General features: G+C 37.6%; 1 protein-coding gene across 2 annotated transcripts in view; it reads right to left on the bottom strand.

The window, feature by feature from the left end:
- The window catches only part of Spt6 (transcription elongation factor Spt6), a 71,441-nt gene extending 52,310 nt beyond the window's left edge, over positions 1-19,131 (bottom strand). Inside the window, exons 1-11 of one of the 2 annotated variants that reach the window (XM_083123599.1) lie at positions 19,051-19,131; positions 15,005-15,076; positions 9,489-9,573; positions 7,952-8,151; positions 7,189-7,305; positions 6,223-6,389; positions 4,909-5,046; positions 4,399-4,507; positions 3,306-3,446; positions 2,595-2,780; positions 1,487-1,629 (exon numbers count right to left, since the gene is read on the bottom strand). In XM_083123599.1, the coding sequence (XP_082979725.1) occupies positions 1,487-1,629; positions 2,595-2,780; positions 3,306-3,446; positions 4,399-4,507; positions 4,909-5,046; positions 6,223-6,389; positions 7,189-7,305; positions 7,952-8,151; positions 9,489-9,573; positions 15,005-15,043 (1,325 nt within the window). In that variant the 5' untranslated portion in view covers positions 15,044-15,076; positions 19,051-19,131. Of the gene's footprint in view, positions 1-1,486; positions 1,630-2,594; positions 2,781-3,305; positions 3,447-4,398; positions 4,508-4,908; positions 5,047-6,222; positions 6,390-7,188; positions 7,306-7,951; positions 8,152-9,488; positions 9,574-15,004; positions 15,077-18,773; positions 18,799-19,050 lie in introns of those variants that run through there. The other variant, XM_083123600.1, reaches the window with a different exon arrangement.
- Between the last annotated feature and the right edge of the window lie 1,552 nt (positions 19,132-20,683).

The raw sequence follows: 20,683 nt of genomic DNA, 5'->3' as shown, positions 1-20,683 counted from the left end.
GCTCACATCATCGAGAAGCGTATGATTAATAAAAGAGAAGGGTTTTAAAAAGAGTTACGGGAAACATAAAATTTGAATGTCTGGGAAGCTTCGTTCATTGCAGAAGAACACTGGAATAAATTAAATAACGAAAATGGTAACATAGACCCACTATAGAGTTTTCTTTTTCACAAGTGGAGTAAGCCACAATCTATAAAATTTAATGCAACGGAAAACATCAAGAAACTCGATGAAAGCAATGATGATTTTGAATTGCCTGATTTTGAATTTTTTTAAAAATGTGATCAAATTTTTTATCTGATATAAAACTAAAATAAAACAGACGGATTGTTTCATACTTAAGTTGCTATATTACAACAATGTAACATTGACAACATCCATTGTATAACTGATTCTCTTTTGTTAAAAAATGTTAACCATTGTTATAACTGCATCTTTAATCAAACTAATAATGAATGAATGATGAAGGGAGTGTGTGTTCTGAAACATCACAACAAAAAACTGTGTTTTTATGCTTGAAATATCTGTAGACTACAAAAGAAACAGTACATTCATGGAGTATTGAGTTTATTCCTGTGTAAACGAGTCAAATATCAAATATTTACAGCAGGATTAATCAATTTCCGTGATTTGCGTAACTCACAGGATAATTCACACTTCAGAAAGAGTCATGTCTGTAAATAATCTAAATTTTGTGTTTAATGTTTTATTTTACAGTTCATTTCCCATAATTTTGTGACAAAACATGGTAGGAAAATGCACCTAACACCTTTCAAAAATGAAAAATAAACATTACAGTGTGTTATGTCACATTTTTTTGTTTTTGTCAAAAATGAACTATGTATGCCTCCACCGATCACTGAAAGTCAACAGTCCGACATTGTACAAAGGAAAAAACAGAATGTGTTCATCTCACCTGTCAGAAAGCAGGAACACAAGAGAACACACAAAAAATGTGTGTGTGCTGATTTCTGTCTTGTGTTCCTGCTATCGGACTGGTAAGACGAAGATGCTCTACTCAGAACATGGTGTTAGAAGATACTAGTTATTTTACTCTATCTCTTGGGTTAATTTCCATCATGAAAATGGATGATGAACTGATGAAATGGGTGTTGGAACAAACATAATGGTACACCCATGCCTGAACAAGGTTTGAACCTGGGGCCTCTGACTTCGCAGCACTGCTTGGCTCGGATGTCTCACATCAGCCACATCTACTGGCAATGCCTTCCCAACTAACATCCAATCACTTCTCCCATGATGACTCTTGAGAACAAGTCAACAGCTTGGGACCACTTTTAGCATCTTTATGATGCTGTTTTTGTTGTACATGTTGTTATAAAACTACTCACACATTCAGGCAAGCAATAAGGTTTCTGAAGAAGGGTGCATCATACAGAGATTGTTGGAGGCAAGTGGTTACAGATTCTCATATTACAGGCCAACCAACAACACTTGTGAATATGGAAACACTTAAAAGTCTCACCTATCAATATCTTCATCACTTAAAATTCGAACACTATCTGGTATGGGCTTGTCAGGATCTTTCATCAGTTGGTCTGTCTGGTAGTCACGCATCTTCTCAAACAGTCGCAGGAGGTTCATTTTACGTGTTCGCAGCTGGCACCACTGCAAAGAACAAAAAAAATGTAAATCATAATTACTGTATTTGCCGACATATAGGATGCACTATTTTCCCTTAAAAATAGGTCTGAAAATCAGGATGCATCTTATACGCTGATACTCAGTTTCTTGATTACCTTTATTTCTAGAAATTCTCTCTATTCTGAGTTGGATGATATCTTTCTTGCTTCTTTGTGGTGTGTGACTAAGAAGATTCAAGTGTTATCTTTCCTAGTTATATTATGTAAGTTATTTGTTGAAAGTAGTCCTTCACATTACTACATATTTGAAATACTGTAAATTATAAAATCATTGATAAAGATTTTCCTTAAAAATGTGTGCAAAAACGTCTTATACGTAGGCAAATATGAAAGGTTCTATCACAATTGAAATGTCAATTTGTTTTACTGGGATCCATCCGTTGGTGCATTATTTGTACAGTCACGGACACTTCCACATTGTAATGAGCCCCCCTTGACTTTCATTGGAAGTTGTTTGTTTGTTATTTTTGTTCTTTAATGTCACTTTTCTACCACTTTTGGCAATTTGTGATGAATTGATGGAAGAACACAAATAACACCCATGGCAGGACAGAACAGAACTTCAGTGGCAAGATCAAAAGCCAGTGACTTTCACTGGGATCGTTACAACCCACAAGTGTCCATGACTGTACCACTTGTTCACCAGGAAGAGCGAGTGATGGAATGAAAAGCAGTATCTCCGGTCTCTGTTAAAGGTACCAACACAGCATTCACCTGGAATAACTATCCAGAATAATAAACAAGGATAAACTCTGTCATGGTAGCCAGCTTAAGATTTTCCAAATTCAAATCAATCACATAAACCTCCTCACCTAAACTTGCAACGTTTGCTGGGATCATAATTATTTGTTCATGATACATGACATGTAGCACAAATTCAAAAAATAAATAAAGAAAGCAAATTTTTATACTGGCAAAGCTCAGACTGACCTTTTCATCCCATTTGTAGACCTTCCACAGATCATTAATGTTGAGTTCAGGCTGAACATATTCCTTCCTGTAGAATGCAATGAAAGGGACTTCGAAGTGCTGGTTCCTCATGAAGTCCAGGGACTTCTTTATCTTCCCCACAGTCTGGGGCCCCTTCCTGGCCCTGTCTCTCATTTCAGCTGTGTCCTGAAACAATTAAAGGAAACATGTAAATGCTGGATGTAGAAATTTTAACATAAGTGAAGAAAAACTCATTTAACATGACTGATAATAGTAACAATAAATCTATTCATGGTTCCAGCCATCTGAAACTTCTTACCATCCAAGAAAAAGTTTTTTTATGCATTCAATTAGGAATGAACCAATAGATCATAAAATGTTTACCAATATTAATATAGTGTGGACATACAATTTATTGGTAACTGAATAATTACTGATACAATATTAAATATCAAATGTTTTATGAAAACCATAAATAGTTCTTTCACAATCTTTCTATTAATGTAGTGTGAAAAAAACTCTATATACTCCCGTCATTAACACAGACTTTAGTAGAGCTAAGCTTATACCAATGTGTTGCTTGATGGCAGCAATGGATGTTTGATATTCATGAATAATTCAAGAGGTAGAAAGTGAAGTAAAATAACCAAATAGAAAATGCAGGTCACCCTGCTGATGAAACATAAGAGAATTAATTCTTAGAAATCTCACCTGGGTGGAGATTGTAGGCTTACAGAAAGCATGCTTGTAGATCCATTCAGCTTCCTCCTCAAGCTCATCCGAACCCTCTGGGATGGAGGTGACCGGAACATCTCTCAGCTGCATCCGCTCTGGGATGTCTGTGTTCCTGATCTAAAAGAAAAGAAGTGTGCTTATTATTACAGGAATCACAGACAGTAGAATAGTAATAAAATTGAAGCACTCATACTTATTTAATGTATACATTATAACTTCTATAATCCACTTGTGACATGAACACACGAGGCACTTATTTTTGTAGAGGTAATCCTTAAATATGTGTGTCACTCTCAATTAAAAGACAGTAGGAAACAGAATGGTTCCCATTTATTTCCAAAAGCAAATTTCCTGACTTATCCAGGATATTTAGAACAAACGTATATTCCACATTGTAACATATAACACTGTTTACAGCATATTTTTAAGAATGCAAATACGAAAGCACTGCTCCCAGTTAAAGGAGAAAACATAATTTTGACTATTTCATTTTTGTATACAGTAGAACCTCTATTTTATGTTTTTCAAGGGGCCAAGCTGCTTTTATGCTATCTTGGGACCATCAAAAATGAATGTACAATGCAGGAAAATGTAAAATTCAGGCATGTAAAATCGAAGTTCCACTGTATGAACACCTGTTGTATCAAACTAGTGATTACAAAATTTACATTTATGAAAATGTACAACATTCACATTTAATATTACACAACTCTTCCAGATTTTTGAACATTTTGAACATTTTAATGAAATTCCATCAACTATCCATGCTTTCTCTTTTTTTAAGCTACATGTTGATTTTCATGATTTTCCCCTTATTTCCAGGTCAGGATGAACCTGAAATCTATTTTAAAGAAACACTGCATTTGTTTATTTTTTTGAAAAGGAGGCAATATTTAGGCAGGCACTTCATGTGCAAAACAAATAAATGACAATCAATTTTAATGCTTGGGTGTTTGAAGAAGAAAAAAATGCCTGCAACAATAAAGAAATTCTAACATTCACAATTCTAATAGACACAAATCATGGGAAAAAATAAGTCTAAACAAATACTTGAAAAAACTATGCTTACCTCATTGTCAAGGTCTGTAAAATGCCCACGTTTCAATTCACTAGGTTCATAAATTTCAAATATGGACTTCTTGGTAGGTTTCTTCCTTGCTGTCTTCTTGGCTCTTCGACTGAAAGCACATAAATGTTTCAATTAATAAAAATATTTTACTTCAAGCTGCTTCAAAGGAATTCAATGCATAACAAAATAATTCTGTGTCAGGCATGAGGCACTAGAAGATGGGGGTGAGAATAGTAACCATTCCTTGACTGAACACTAAAACCAAAAAAACAAAGGAGTGAGATAATCAACAAGGCCCTCAAGTGCTCCTTGAAGTGATATAGTTTCTCCAGGGGAACCATATCAAAACCAATACCTTAGTGAAGTACGTTACAGGAAGTGTAAAATTATTTTCATCTTTATTTTATTTTTAAGACTGAACCTTACTTTATGCAACAGCATGCTGATTCCAATAATGCACAGCAAGCACCACAAAAAAGTGATTTCTATTGAATAGATAGAAAAGCTTACCGTCTCTCTCCTTCCTCCCCTTCGTCATCTTCTATGTATTCATCATCCTCTATATCCTCCTCATATTCATCATCGTACTTGTCAAAGTCATCATAATCAAAGTCCACACCAAAAATATCCTGGGCTTCTTGTAAAGCACTGGAAATAAAAAACATGAACAGATTATGCACTAAAATTATAATCGGTAGAGGCATGCATACTTATTTTTTGACGAAAACACGAAATGTGAAATAACACATTGCAATGTTAATTTTTCATGTTTCTGAAAGGTCTGAGGTGGACTTTGCTACCCTGTTTTGTCATGAAATGATGCGAAATGAACTGCAAAATGCGAAATAGACTCTTAAGCACGAAATTCGCCCTTTATATACAGACGAGCCACTTTCTGAAGTCTGAAGTATCCTGCGAGTTATGCAAATCATGGAAAATGGATTAATTCTGCCGCAAATATTTGAGAAGCAAGAAGGGACCCCTTTATACAGGAATAAACTTAATATTCTGGTAGTGATTGAATGTGCTATTAGAAGGAATACGTTTATTTTGTGTAGTAAGTGCAGTTTTTAAAATAAATTTGGGATTATATTCACATTTTTAAAACCAAAAGGTCATTTTATGTACCCCTATAACAGCAAAATTTAATTTTATTTACCGCTTTTGAACCCGAAATTGACTGTTTTTGTACCGAAATTTTGCTTTTTTATTTACCAAAAATATGTGCCTCTACTAATCGACAAAAGTGTCGCACAGCCCCTGAGAGACAATTGCACTCCAGTCAGCAGAGGTAAATAAATTCTAACAAATACTTTCCAATACCCATACTCCTGGTATCTAACAATACTGATACATGGGGATCAGTTCAGTTCTGATATTTGTTTCTCTTACTTTGAGGAAATTGTGGTATATCTTAAGAGGCTCTAATATTATCTAATTTTTCACACATCACAGATATGTAGAAATCTTACCTACAATCACCAGAACATGACAGTGTGATAAAGCAGTGGCTGTCACCAGGTGAGTCACCTTCCTTGCAAGCTAACCTTAGAAGCAGAGAGATCAGCACACAGTAAGAGGTCTAAGGTTCAAATCCTGGTTAACATGTGCATTTGTCCCATCATCCATTTCATAAGATCATCATTAACCATCATGATGATTAGCCCAAGAGGTAAAAAAACAGCATGGTAACCAAATAGATGGCCGACAGAAGTAGGAGATGGATCAAATACAATGAAATACCTATGCCTTATTGAGGTTTCAATTCTTGGACCTCCAGCAAAGAGCTTATTAACAGTGATTAATTTACAAAATTAAACTCACGCATCACTGAATATAGGTCGCCTCTTACGCCGTTTCTCTGCAAAAGGCCTCCCCTCATCGTCAACAATAAAACCATCATCTGCATCAGAGTACTCCCCTTCAGATTGCTCCTCGTCATACTGCTCGACCTCTGGGTGCTGCCCAGCCTCAGATGTCTTCTCCTCCTCCTGAAACAAGAGAGGAAGCATTTATGTCATAAAAATTCATATATTAATTTGTAAAAAAAAAAAAAAGGTAAAGTGTTCCCCTGTGCATAGCACCACGCCATGAAGGCGTATAGGGGGTGTGGGGGTAACGCCCCACACTTTCTTGATCCGGTCGTGAGTGGGGGTGATGTGATCAGCATCACGCCCCTGACCGCCTTTACCCCCCAGGGTTTCCCCCAGGTACCCATGTTATTCGACGCTGGGTGGGCGCCGGGGCCGCTTTCACCGTTAGAAAAGTTCCCGGATTTGAACCGGCCGGGGATCGAACCCGGGACCTTGAATATATTAATTTGTAGCCTGTGGAATTAGCAGCAGATATGAAAATCACCAGGAAGTGAACACATGACAACAGTTGAGAACTTATGAATAAATAACAAAAAAGGGATTTTTATTGCATTTCACAATGAAATATAACATCTTGTAAGTCGCATACTGCTACAAGGCTTATTGATGGAAATGTTCACTACACTAGGTAGACTGTATTACTTATTTAAAGCATGCACATTTTTTTACTTTATTTTCTCCCTAAATATCAAACCAGACCATTAAAAATGCAATAGAAGGTCCGATCTTGTACACTGGAATACAAGTATCATTCACTATTTAATATTATAAGCAGCACATTACTAAATGATGATGCTTCGCAGCCTACTTGTTCATATCTTCAAATCCAAAGGAGTTGAAAGCAACGAGCATGATGATCTACACACTGTGTTTAATCAGATCTAAAATTTGTAAAATATCAAAGTCTTGTACTTACATGATCAGAACCTTCGAATAATTCATTTGCAATTGCATCTCTTTCCTGTTTTTCATCGCCCTCTTCTCCTTCATCAGATTCTTCATCCTGGATCTTTCGAAGCCTCTTGAACCTTTTCTATAAGAAAAAGAACACAAGTGCTGGCACTAAAGTTTTAAAGAAGTTATACAAGCAGATAATGACCTCTTAACTCATCAATCATTGCTGACAAAGAATTTTGAACATATGCTGGCCAGAAGATATTGGAAAGTAACAACTTTGGAGAAAAACAAGAGAGGTACAGATATAATGGCAGAAGTAGCAATAGATAGGGCATGCAGTGAGGAAAGGAAATAAGATTTGAGAGAGAGAGAGAGAGAGAGAGAGAGAGAGAGAGAGAGAGAGAGAGAGAGAGAGAGAGAGAGAGAGAGAGAGAGAGAGAGAGAGAGAGAGAGAGAGAGAGAGAGAGAGAGAGAGAGAGAGAGAGAGAGAGAGAGAGAGAGAGAGAGAGAGAGAGAGAGAGAGAGAGAGAGAGAGAGAGAGAGAGAGAGAGAGAGATATATATATATATATATATATATATATACACAAGAATTATTGTTCAGAGTATAGTTTCCTTCATAATTTACTTACTCTTACTTTCACTGAACATATCATTACTTTTAAGTGCAAAAAATGAAAAAATATAATTACTGGCACACGTTCCAGAACACCAAAAACAAGAAAGGAAGCTGTATATAAAGTTACATTCAAGTGATACAAGTAAGTGAAGTGAAACACAAACCCTCTGGATTTTCACACCCAAGTTCTCCTCCAGCAAATCGAAGTCTTCCTCCGACAATCTATCATCAAGTTCATCTTCGTCATCGCTTTTCTTCCTCTTCCTTGACCCCCCCGAGCCATCCGAATCTTCACCCTCGCTCTCTTCTATCGGGTTGTCATCTATCAAGTCCTGCAACTCCTCACGCAGCTTCTCCTCATCATCTGGAACAGAAAGAACCACCACTTAGTGAAAAAATCATATTTGAAGTTAAAGGTAACACACTATACTGAAAGCCTGGAACCCATGGAAGAAGAATTTCTACTCAAATACACTTCTGTCCACTGAACTAAGTAGCAAGTTTTACTCTTTGTAGAAAGTTTTTGTAAAATGAAGGCTCATCACCAGTGTGTCTGACCTGTGCCATACCCTGACTTTTCCAGACCATTTTATAATTCCTTAGCATATTAATATCTAAATGTTAACAGGGTGGCCACTCTAGGACCATGATAAAATTCAAGTATAATTAAAGGCGAACTTTCTAAAAATTCAAAGGTACAAGTAGATGTTCTTGTTTTATTTCTATTTCAACCTTACATATTACTCTCTCTCACCACCCACATACGTACACACACAAATATATTAACAATATAAAGGATCTGTGTGATTCCAATGTATCCAAAAATTCTAATTCAATTCAATTAGACCGAATATATATTTTACAATATTTAATTTAAGGTGCACAGTTCACATTTGCCATTTCACACATTCAGATTCGAAATACGTCTACAAACACAAGTCACAAATCTTACGGGATATACTACTCTGCAAAAACTTGTTAACTGCACAATAATTTCAAACTAAAATTTATCTAATCAGGGTGGCTACAGACAAGCAGAAATGAAGTTCCCTGACTTTTACAGGTTCTCCAGGTCACATTCTATATTTTTCCCTGACAATTATAAACTAAATCCATCTTTTTTGTAGAATTAATAAAGTCATGCAGGACCAAGTGTGGATTGTGTTAAGTACTAATATTATCTTCAGAGAATTGACTTCATTTCTCTATGATTTGAATTCAAACTGCAAAATAGTGAATTTGGAAAATTATTACAAATCAAAAGCAACTCACAGCTTATTCGATGCACACATGATCATGAACGTCCGCTGGATTTTTTCCAGGGAGGGGCAAGGAAGGTAATTTTTTCTGGAGGGGTGACAAGGCACATTTTCCCCAATAATAGTGTTGTTCCCTCAAAAAACATTGCTTAAATTGAGTTTATCATATTCTTGCAATAATTAACACAAAAAACAGCTTCTCAGCACAATACCAGTGCAAAATAAATGTAAATCATCAATTTTGTCAAATTGCCAGGATAGTTAGTCTGTGACAGTGATGCATGGTGCTTTGCAACGGTGTTAGAGCAAAAAGTCAGAATTTTTAAAACAGTCATGCAATAACCAATTATCTCTAGATAATTATGCAGTTTAATACCTATCATAAAATTCATTGCATATTTCAAGATATCTTTTCATATCAAATAAAGAACAGAAAACTTACCTTCATCGTCCTCTTCCTCATCATCACTCTGCATTCTCTTTATCTTCTTCAATTTCCTTTTATCATGTTGTTGCAACTCCTCCTCCTGCAAATAAAATGCAAACATTTCACCACCTTCTGCACAAAAGAGTCAAAACCATCCATTCAAGTATATGCAACAGACACAGAAGAAAAAGTTATGTCCATAAGAGTTAGGTTACTGCTACTCTACTGGTTTCAGCTGATGCAGGTATATAAGCACAATACTGATAATTTGATTGATTATTATTTTTATAAATAGCCTATAACTTGGAGCAAAAATCCTGCAATTTTCTTGTTATTTTTATGATTGTAAAGATATAATTCATGAATTCCATTTTGCAAAGTAAATGCCATTCAATGCTAGGACACCAAAACACATATATATATATATTAGGGCAATTTAGAAAAAACCTCCATTTGCGCATGTGCAAGAAATAGCCGGGGATAGCGACGTCAGTCCTGTGGCGCTGTGCGCAGTACTTCAGTAGGCAGTGAGCAGTGGAAGGAGAAGGTTGTGTTGCAGTTGACTTCTTCTCTATAACAATTGAAAATGAACGCTCCAAAAGAAAATACCACCAAATGGGAAGTGTGTGCGGAATCCAATTTCTGTGTGCGACAAAACTATTGGCAGCTGAGATTCATCGCGAACTGTGTAATGTTTACGGACCAAACGTGATGAGTGAAGGTGCCATACGTGAATGGTGTCGCATGTTTAAAGATGGACGAAATGACGTGCACGATGCGGCAAGAAGTGAGCACCCATCTGTAGTCAGCAATGAACTCGTGCAAAACGGTCCGTGAAGTCCGTTGGTTCACGATATCTGAACTTTCTATTCGTTTTCCTCCAATTTGTCGGACCTTTTTGTACGAGGTGGTGACGAGCCATCCAGAACAAGTGTCGGGGCATGCTGTCTTCCATGTGGTGTTGGTTCTCGATAATGCTTGCCCGCACACCACTGGATGTACTCAAGAACTTTTGGAGCAGTTTCGTTGGGATGTTTTTGATCATACCCTCTATAGCCCAGATTTGGCACCGAGCGACCACCACCTCTTCAAGCACATGGAACAGTGGCTTCGACAATGACAATGCGCTTCACGATGCTGTTGGCAGGTGGCTTCATTCCCAGGCGGGAGATTTTTTTTCCCCAGAAGGAATTTCAAACCTTGTAAAACGTTATGACAAGTGCCTCAATTTCAATGGTGATTATGTCAAAAAGTAATGTAATGTTGTACTTTTCTAATGTGTGTAATAAAAGTTCTGTATCCACAAGTGTCTGTCATTGATAACCAAATGGTGTGTTTTTTCCCAATTGCCCTCGTAAATTTCCAGGCAAGAGAGAAAGGTTATGAAGGCTTGTTGTGCCAAATTTATATTCCAGCTAACTGATATGAAATCTGGTGAGATATTTTTGTACTACATCAATCAACAATAAAGGCACTTGAAATTCTGGTTAAAGAAACAATAACTAGCTTTGAAGCTTGTGAAATAACATGTGCTACACTGATTGACTTGAGTAAAGCATTTCACACAGTATCCCATGAAATACTGGTAACCAAACTAAAGTACTATGATATTAAGGTTCCTGAATTGGCTTGGATCAAATCGTATTTCACATTTGGAAGTGAAAGAGTAAGAAGAAAGAGATGGAACTGGAAGTTGGAGCCCAGCAGAGTTGCCAGGTCCCGATCGAAGAGGAAAAGGGAATGGAAAAACACTGTTTCATCACCAGGCTCGTCGAAAACTGTGAGTGGGTGGAATGGGTTGGGAGGGAGTGGGGAAGTTACTGGGTGGCCTTGTTCAGGCCAGGTGAAGTGGTTGCACTCATGGCCGATATATAGGCCCTCTCCCATCTTTTGCGAACAGAGGTGTTGGCTGGTTGGGGTATGAGATGGATGATCGCTACCAGGAAGCAGTCGTTGAAAGGGATATTGTGGTGGTTGGTATGGACGGCGACAATGAAGTCCAGGTTGTGGCTGGAGGAGTGGTGGTTATTGATGCGGAGGTTGAGGGCAGTTGATGTTTCCCCCAGGTAAAAATCACCACAGATGTTGCAGGTGAGGATGTAGATCAGGTTTGAGGCGTGGCAGGTCCCTTTGGGGTGGAGGGTAAATTTGCCAATGGCCGTGTGCACCTGGAGAGTGTGAGAGGTGATGAGGATGGGGAAGGTTTTGCATCTTGGGTGGGTTTATGGGCAGGGGGGTGTTGGTTGTGTAGTGAAGGAGTGTTGTGGACCAGGATGTCTTGTAGGTTGGGGGGCATTTGAAAACCACTCTGGGCTTGTCGGAAAATATGTTTTTGGTTTCAGGATGGGGAGAAGAGAATGTACTGTGCACCTGATTTTGTTGAGGTGGGGATGATATTGGGTGATGAGTGCAGGTGGGTTGGTGGCAGCAGGTTTCTTGGTGGTAGTGGTGTGTGAGGCAGCTCGCGATATTTGTTTGGTAACCAGGATGGAGGGATAAAGACGGTTGACCAGGGCTTGGTGTAGGCGGAGGTTATAATTCTGGCAGGAGGTGGGTGAAGTGTTGAGGCACTGTCCCCTGAGGGCCAGGGAGAATGGAATGGCTTTTTTGGTGTGGAACGGGTGGGAACTAGAGAAGTGTAAGTATTGCATGTGGTTGGTGGGTTCCATGTGGATAGAGGTTGTCAGATGTCCTCCCTCGATGTGCACGTCCACATCCAAGAAGGTGATCTGGTTGGGGGAGTGCATGAAGGTGAATTTTATGGAATGGCAGTGATTAAGCTGGTCCTGGAAAGCTGATACTCTTGCTCAAGTTTGCCCATGAAGAGGTTTACATTCTGGTACCCACGGCGCTCACCCAGCATCGAATAACATGGGTACCTGGGGGAAACCCTGGGGGGTAAAGGCGGTCAGGTGTGTGATGCTGATCACATCACCCCTACTAACGACCGGATCAAGAAAGTGTGGGGCGTTACCCCCACACCCCCTATACGCCTTCATGGCGTGGTGCTATGCACAGGGGAACACTTTTTTTTTTATGGCTGTACTTCGGATCTGCGAAATGTTGGACAAGGTGGGCTAGGTGGGTCAGGTCTGCTATTGAGGTAGAATTCTATGGAGCGGAGGCCATAATTTATAAGAATGAAGTTTGGCCAGAAGGAGCTTGTGCGGTAGAGTGTCAAAGGCATTACTGATGTCGAGCAACACCAAAAGTGTTACATTAGATTGATCCATAGAGTTAAAAATGTCGTCGGTTACCTTTAAGAGCGCGCATATATATATATATATATATATATATATATATATATATATATGGATTTTCGAGTGAAGTCTTCTGCAGCAAAGTCGATTTCCATACTGGAAATAGAGTAGCAGTTAGCAACAGAAAAGCAATGAGATTTAGTGTTGACAACAGCATTGTGAAGTTACAGCTGGCCTTTGTTTCAATCAAACATGTCCACATTGTTCGATATTGTTTTTTGATTCCTTATCAACGATAACTGTAGCACAAGAGCGGAATTTTCACCGATTCGAGAATTTTGCACTCAATGCACATGCAGCTTCTGATTCCAAAACAATATCATCACTTACACTGTTTCTTGCCCCGGAACTCAAACAATGGAATTGCATGCAACACAAAGTGTCATATTTTCTTCTTCTTTCGGGCAAACTGTTCCTGCTCTCATATGTCCTACGTACAAACATTCAGATTACATGTGATTGATTGATGCGGAACTGATACCAACTTTTTGTTAAGCTATGCCAATTATTGTCGGTGGCATAAAAAGAAAACACATACGAGTACTGATAAACATAATGCAATCAGTTCATTGAAGAAGGGAAATCAATCCACTGTATTCCTAAGCACAGCCGGCTTCTATATAATTTTGTTAATAAAACATTCAAACAGGAAATTAGGGTGGAACAGTTTCACAAACCTCCACTCCGAGAAATGCCATAAAATAGGCTAAAGTGAAAACTTGTAGAGGTTGAAAGGGGGGAAAAAATGGTTTCATCAGTAAAGTGATTTACTTGAAGGCATGATTCATTATAATTTTGTACGATTATAGGAAGATTGTTTCTTATTGTCTCATTCAATAATCTTGTATATTTATTTTCCTCCGAAACGTGCATCTAATTCTTTCTTATATTTATGTATGTATCATTGTTCCAAGTCTGCTTTATTACGGGTCTGCACCTACTGTTTAAAAGTACGGAAACCATATTTTTTACACAGAGAATCAAACTTATGACCTCATAATTATAAAGGTGGCAGCACTTCCAGCATCAGGGGAGGACGACGTGCTTATATGTGATCCAACTAATTTCCCATTTCACTGGGACATTTGTTAGTAAAAGTTTCGGTGTTCCACCTCCAGACCTCCCCCCCCCCCCCACAGGTAAAATTCGGCACTCTTAGTAAAATTTAATCACAAATACTGTAATGTTAACTGTGATAACAGAAAAAAAATAATGAAATGAACATATGAGTTTTAAAGTAACTAAACCCCCTACAAAAAAATCCTTCCCTCTAGTTCATTGCACTTGGTTTTTACTATTTTTATTAGCGTTGTCACTACATATATCAAAGAAGTAAGATATAAACTTCAATTTTGTTTCCAGAATAATACACAAACTAAATTAAATCCCTTGTAACAACACTTCTTCACGCCAAATGCCATAAATCAGCTGCTGAAATAAAAGTAAATTTACTATTTCAGCTTAAGATTTCTTTTGTCTATGCTTGCTCAAGAAGGTCTTCATGTTTAATTGACAAATTCTGTGAACCTTAATGACTCCCAGTCAGGGGCGGCTCAAGATAACATCTATTCTATTCATTGATTGTAAATGGCTTGAATCAGCATGCACGTGCAAATGAAGAAAACAAATTAAAAAGTACAACGACTATTGAAGTGTATAACATTTTATCTTTTGTCTGCTGCTCTCACAGGATATTTGAAAAAATACAAGACAAAAATGAATCTCAAAATTTGCTACACCACCATACCACCACTTACATAAGAAAGAACAGCAACAATATGTTCATGTTTTACCTGCTGGAGCTTTCTACATTCAAGTAAATATGCATAACACAAGTAATCTCGAATATCAGCAGTTGTGAAGTGCACCAACATCAGTGTCTTACAATACAAATACACATGCATTTAATCTAATTGCATTTTCTAGACTAATTCCGTGTCAAATCACCCACGCCATGACATTCACCAAATCGTATTTCAATGAAATTTGGTGTAATTGCCAATACTACCAAGGTATGAACATTTGCAAAATTTCTCTATAGACCTCATATTTACTGAGAAACAGGAGGCTAAAGTTTCAGAATTTTGCACGGATACACAACACAAATAAAAAAAACTATAATGAAGATTTGTTACAATTGCAGCCTAACACTCAACTTTAACAATAAAAGTGACTATTTTAACTACCATCCTGTCTACAAGTTGCTTTGCATGTATACTGTTTACTGCATCCATTAAATTAGGAGTAAAAACTAACTTCTGATCAACTTACCTCACTCTCTTCTGCTTCTGAGTCAATGAAATCTGCCATGTTTCTCTACAATCCAAGTTTCCTTCACTTAGTCTGAAAAATAAATTAAGAAAACGAATAAATACTGAGAAGAGATAAACAAATAGTTCCAATTTTCTATGCTAAAATGATAAGTGAAATATAATCTCCACAACAGTACAACTAGATGATTTCTCTACCTAATTAAAAATAATCGCTGCAAAGTCGCAATGTATATATCCTATTTAATTGGGCACTTTCTTCAATGTGCACATAACCACTCTTTCACAATACGAAAAATATATAGTAGCCCCATCTAGTTCGCTGCACTTTTTGACACTCAGTGCAGCGCAGGAATATCCAGTATCAGGATAGTGCAAGGAAATGGCGTTCAATCAACTAAATGGAAAGCAGTGTTAAAGTTCAGAAGATTCAACAAATGACTGTCTGCTGCTTAAACTGTCACTTCATAAGTTAGTACTCACCACGTGATCATACACCACACATACTCCGGTTCGGAAGGTAGTGCAAATACCAAATACACTACTGGACTCCAAATCAACGAACTAGACCACTTGGTGTTGAACCATGTAGCCAACTAGATGCTTCGGTGCAGAGATAGTCAAAAAGTGCAACGAACTAGACTGTTACTTATTAGTGGTTAAGTTTCAAATATACATTGCTTTGGCTCCATTTCCAATCCATTCTTCAGGCTTTCCAAAAAGTTTATAACCTTACAAAAAAACTCAGAAGTGGTTAAAACGTAAAATGCTTAAAAGGACAAATTTTGAGGTTAGCAGCAAACTGAGGATTGCCTTGCAGCTACCACCCGACAGACATTATCATGGCGTTCTTGCACATTCTAAGCCATTTTTTAATCATGGTTTAACCCATTCTCCATACCTTGTTCACCTAAAAAAGGTGACACACATGCATTATGTAAATATAAAATCTCATTACATTTTTATAATTATTTCCGGCAAACTTTCCGTATCTGGAAAATGCCTGAAACTCGCTATTTATGTCACTCTCCATATTCCTACTTACATATTCTGCATTGAGAAACATTGCTGAAGGTGGCATTTCGCTTTTTTCACGGAAATAATCTATATTTTCGACATATGAAGTAAGTTTTGTTAGTTTCTTTTTCCCTTCGGTAACATGCTAAATAGCGGTCACAGTTTCACTACCGTAGTCGGCATGCAGTGTTTCCACCCCACTCCACCCAAAAATACCTACGTAGCCCCACAAACCATTGATGCATAGCCCCACGAACCATTTCCGATAAGGTTAGGTTAGGTTAGGTTGAGTCATGTTTAGGTTAGAATAGTTAAAAAATTGGTTTAGAAAAAAAATACGTAGGCACACACACCATTCTCACATAGCCACACAAACCATTTGCGGAAACATACCTTCTTCAGTTACAAAAACACATGTTTGGAAACACTGACCGGGATTGACCAGGATTATGTCATCACACACAGGCAACATCCGGCTGAAAGCAAATGGATGCAACAGCTTTCGTGCATCGGTCACACATTTATATCGAAAAATACATGATTTACCGGCAAAATTCAATGAACGATGCGAGAAAACAATTCCCCGAACTTCCACAAGTCTAAAGAAACTGCATTCGATTAAGTAATTTCTCCTGTAAATTTGAAGAAATCCGTTTTCCGGATACGGAAAGTTTACCTTATTTCCCACATATTATATTTTATGCGCTCAAGTCCATACCTATGAAAGAATGGGTCAATGGGAAAATAATGATCATATACTTAAAACTCAACTCAAGTATTCGTTATACCTAATTTAATTCTAAAATCTAAACTGTGGGCTATGTAAATAAAACTGAATTTAATTCCACAAAACATGAGTGAACATTTGTATGCAGGTGGAACGAATAGTTAATTTCCTAGGCCAGTGGTTCTCAAAGTGTGCATCACAGCTAAAAGGCTGGCTTACAGGGGTGCGTGAAACGTTCCAATATTTTCACTGAAATTACACTTACTTGTTAGTCTACTTATGGTTTTAGAATCAGACCATTGCATCAATCCAAATATATGCTTATTTAGTACTTTTTACACATAAAATGGTTCTGAAGTTGTAATATGTTTATTTTTTATCTTAAGGCAAGCAACCTAACCTCACTGACTGAGCATTGGAAGTGTTAGATAGGCTGTTACTTGGGTGCCACAGAAAAATCTTGGGTACTACTTTACTATAACGGAGACACCTATCAATGATTTATTTCGCAATTTTTTACATTGCTAACGTATTATTCTGCATTGCAGAACATATCTTTAGGTGAAATAATGAATTTCTAACAAAAATAATGTCCATTTCATACATTAACGAGGGTAAATTTCTCATATCGGACAAACGGCTGAAATTTGCTAGTTCATTTAATTTGAATATTCGTACTTACGTATTCTGCATTGAGAAACATTGCTGAAGGTGGCATTTCGCTTATTTTACGGAAATAAGCTCTATTTGCGACATATCGAATAAGTTCTCTTAGTTTCTTTTTGCCTTCGGTAACACACAAAATGGCGGTCACAGTTTCACTACCATACTCGGCATGCAGTGTTTCCACCCCACTGCACCCAAAAATACCTACGTAGCCCCACAAACCATTGATGCATAGCCCCACGAACCATTTCCGGTAAGGTTAGGTTAGGTAGGGTCACGTATAGGTTACAATAGTTAAAAATTGATTTCGAAAAAAAAATGCATAGCCCCACACACCATTCTCGCATAGGCCCACGAACCATTGCCACATAGCCCCACAAACCATTTGCAGAAACGTACCTTCTTCAGTTACAAAAACATGTGTTTGGAAACACTGACCGGGATTACGTCATCACACACAGGCTACATCCAACTGGAAGTAAATGGATGCAAAAGCTTTTGTGCATCGGTCACACATTTATATCGAAAAATACATGATTTACTGGCAAAATTGAATGAACGATGCGAGAAAACACTTCCCCGAACTTCCGCAAGTATAAAGAAACTGCATTCGGTAAGTTATTTCTTCTGTAAATTTGAAGAAATCTGTTTGTCCGATACGAGAAATTGAGTACTTACTGTTTTTCCTTATTTCCCACAAACCATCCACGGGTAGCCCCAAAAACCAGACTTTAGCCCAAAAATTCACGATAGCCCGACGAACCATCACGGGGACGAGGTATGCCTACTAGGTTAGCTTAGGTTCCATTAGCACTCCTTTCGTTCAATTTAGCATACACGGACATCGGCTTGTAGCAGCAGCAATAGCGCGTATTGTGCTCTCCTGCAGAAAGCAAATGGCGGCAGCAGCAATAGCGCGTCGGAAATAGATTTTCGTTGAAAACCACATGCATTCGCATTAAAATGGATCAAAACTACATTCCCGAACATCAACAACGCTACAGAAAATGATCTGCGTAAGTACTTTCTCCTGTAAATTTGAAGAAATACGTCTCCGGTATAGTAAAGTGTTACCAAATCTTGACACAATAAGGGCACAGTGAAACTAAAAAAGTTTGGGAACCCATATTCTAGTCAATCAGTTAACGAGCAACTTACTTGCTGTAGAACATGTATCTGGAAATATGCGAAAAAATCATTCTGCACGAAAACAAAAATACCAGCGATTAGTATGTTTAATTAGCAATGTAGTGGTGTATCTATAATGAAGAAATTCCCATACAGTAACTGGGAAATATAGCCTACATTAAAAAACTTGGTAGGACCATAATTCAAAAATAGTTGAGGTTTTGTGTGTTACCTAAATACTCAGTCGTACGTTACATATGTAGGAAACTCAACTGTACGAAATCATAATACCACATATAATTCAAATTCGACACGATAAATTTCGAAGACAAGGTTGATTCCAACATGGCGAAAGAAATTCAAATATCGAGGTATATCTGAATTTAAACACATTTATGTGTTTCATATGATCCCTTGGCTTCTACCCAGTATCCTTAATGCTTCCAATATGTTATAGAAATATTTTTAATATTTTTAATGATAAATTTTTAAAATTCCAACAAACGTACCCCAAAATTTACAATTTTATAACTTTTCCTGCACAGGTAAACAACCATGCAGGAGAAGATGGTGAACGCCACAGGCTATTTCCAACCTTGTGTTGAGTCACTGGTTCCCCAGACGGATGAGAGACATAGATGGCAGTGCCATCAATGTCGGTGCTAATTTTCTTATGAAAGTAATGCGGCTTTGTTAGTTTTTGGAATATATTATGTAGATTTGTTTGTCTTGAAAGGCGGTACGTGAATTGATGGAAACAGTTATATTTGTGGAGTGATTTGCAGTCACGAAATGGCATTAATTTGGAAAGAAAAGTAAAATAAAATGAATAAATAAATAGCATGCGTAACACAAGAAAGAAGAAACATCGCAATGTGATTCCGGACGTCAGGTCTTGGACTGTCTATTAGAGTTTATTTTTCTATGTTATTAGAATATAAATAGTATCCTGAGAGATATTTCATACCGAGGCGACAAACCACAAATGTCGCTTGAAAGCGAACAGTCTGAAATCAATGCAGCCTTTCGAACCGTAGGGACACAAGCTTTCACTGCACCGTTTCCTCAAGGAGATTTTACACCAAAGCTACACGCGACAAACGATACGAGGATTTCACACCAAAGCGACACGGGTCATTCGGTCCAAGGCAACTTTCATACCGAAGTGACACATGTTTCTTAGGAGCCAATCAAGAGCAACATTTCACATCGTAGCGGCATGACGGGAAGCACAGGCCAGCATTCGTTTGGTGAAATCCCCAAGCGATAAGTGTCGCGTGCCGCTTTTCGCTTTGGTGCGCAATCTCACTAAAGCAAGACACTCATTGCATCGCGTATGCGTGAACAACAAACCACGGCAACATGTTGCAAGCTATTGAGGGAATGGTCCAGTTTGAGCGACGCAGAAGCGACAAAGCGACACGTGTGGCTTATCGTGCTTGCTAATAGACTGAAGGCACCATGTCGGCCTCCCGCACTGGTGCAAAAATCCGAACAAGGTTAATTTCGGAATTCATTTGTTCGTGCATGAATTAACCAGCTACCAGTCGGCACCACCATCGATGTTAAATCCTAAATTTCTCATTAAAAATTTAGTTTATGTATCTATTAATCAATGATGATCACTTGTACGTGATTTTGTATTTTATTAAATGCCTTTCCCTTCTTAAACATGTATAAGAAAAATCGTATTTTTAAAGTCACTAGTTCTACATAACGTAACATCGTTCCATATGATCTGTCATGGACGTACACTAACTATTTTAATAAGGATGTAGAAGAACAAAAAATAAAAACAATGGCTTATTGTGCAGCTTTTTATTGTAAAAACTGTCAGAAGAGGAATCCAGAGCTGTGTTCGTGTTCTGTCATATCCTGAAAGGTTAGTTATTTATGAATTCTGTTCGCTCTTTATGTAAAAATAATTTCCATAAAGTTAGTTTCCACGGAGAATAATTCCTAGCATGTCTTCGTATTCTGTATTTTGCTTCATTTAAGTAAAAGGACATGTGTTAAAAAGAACGTCTGAAAGATTAAAGGTTCTATTTTGTAACTTAATGTTATTTATAAGTTACACAGGAGGATAGGAAGCCAACGAGAATAATAGGAATGACTTGAAGTTTGTTTGAAGTTCGGAAAAGC

Source organism: Lepisma saccharinum, chromosome 6, assembly GCF_977018435.1.
Source record: "Lepisma saccharinum chromosome 6, izLepSacc3.1, whole genome shotgun sequence".
Lineage (NCBI taxonomy): Eukaryota > Metazoa > Arthropoda > Insecta > Zygentoma > Lepismatidae > Lepisma > Lepisma saccharinum.
Note: the sequence above shows the minus strand (reverse complement) of the source record. Positions and strands in the feature narration are given on the sequence as shown.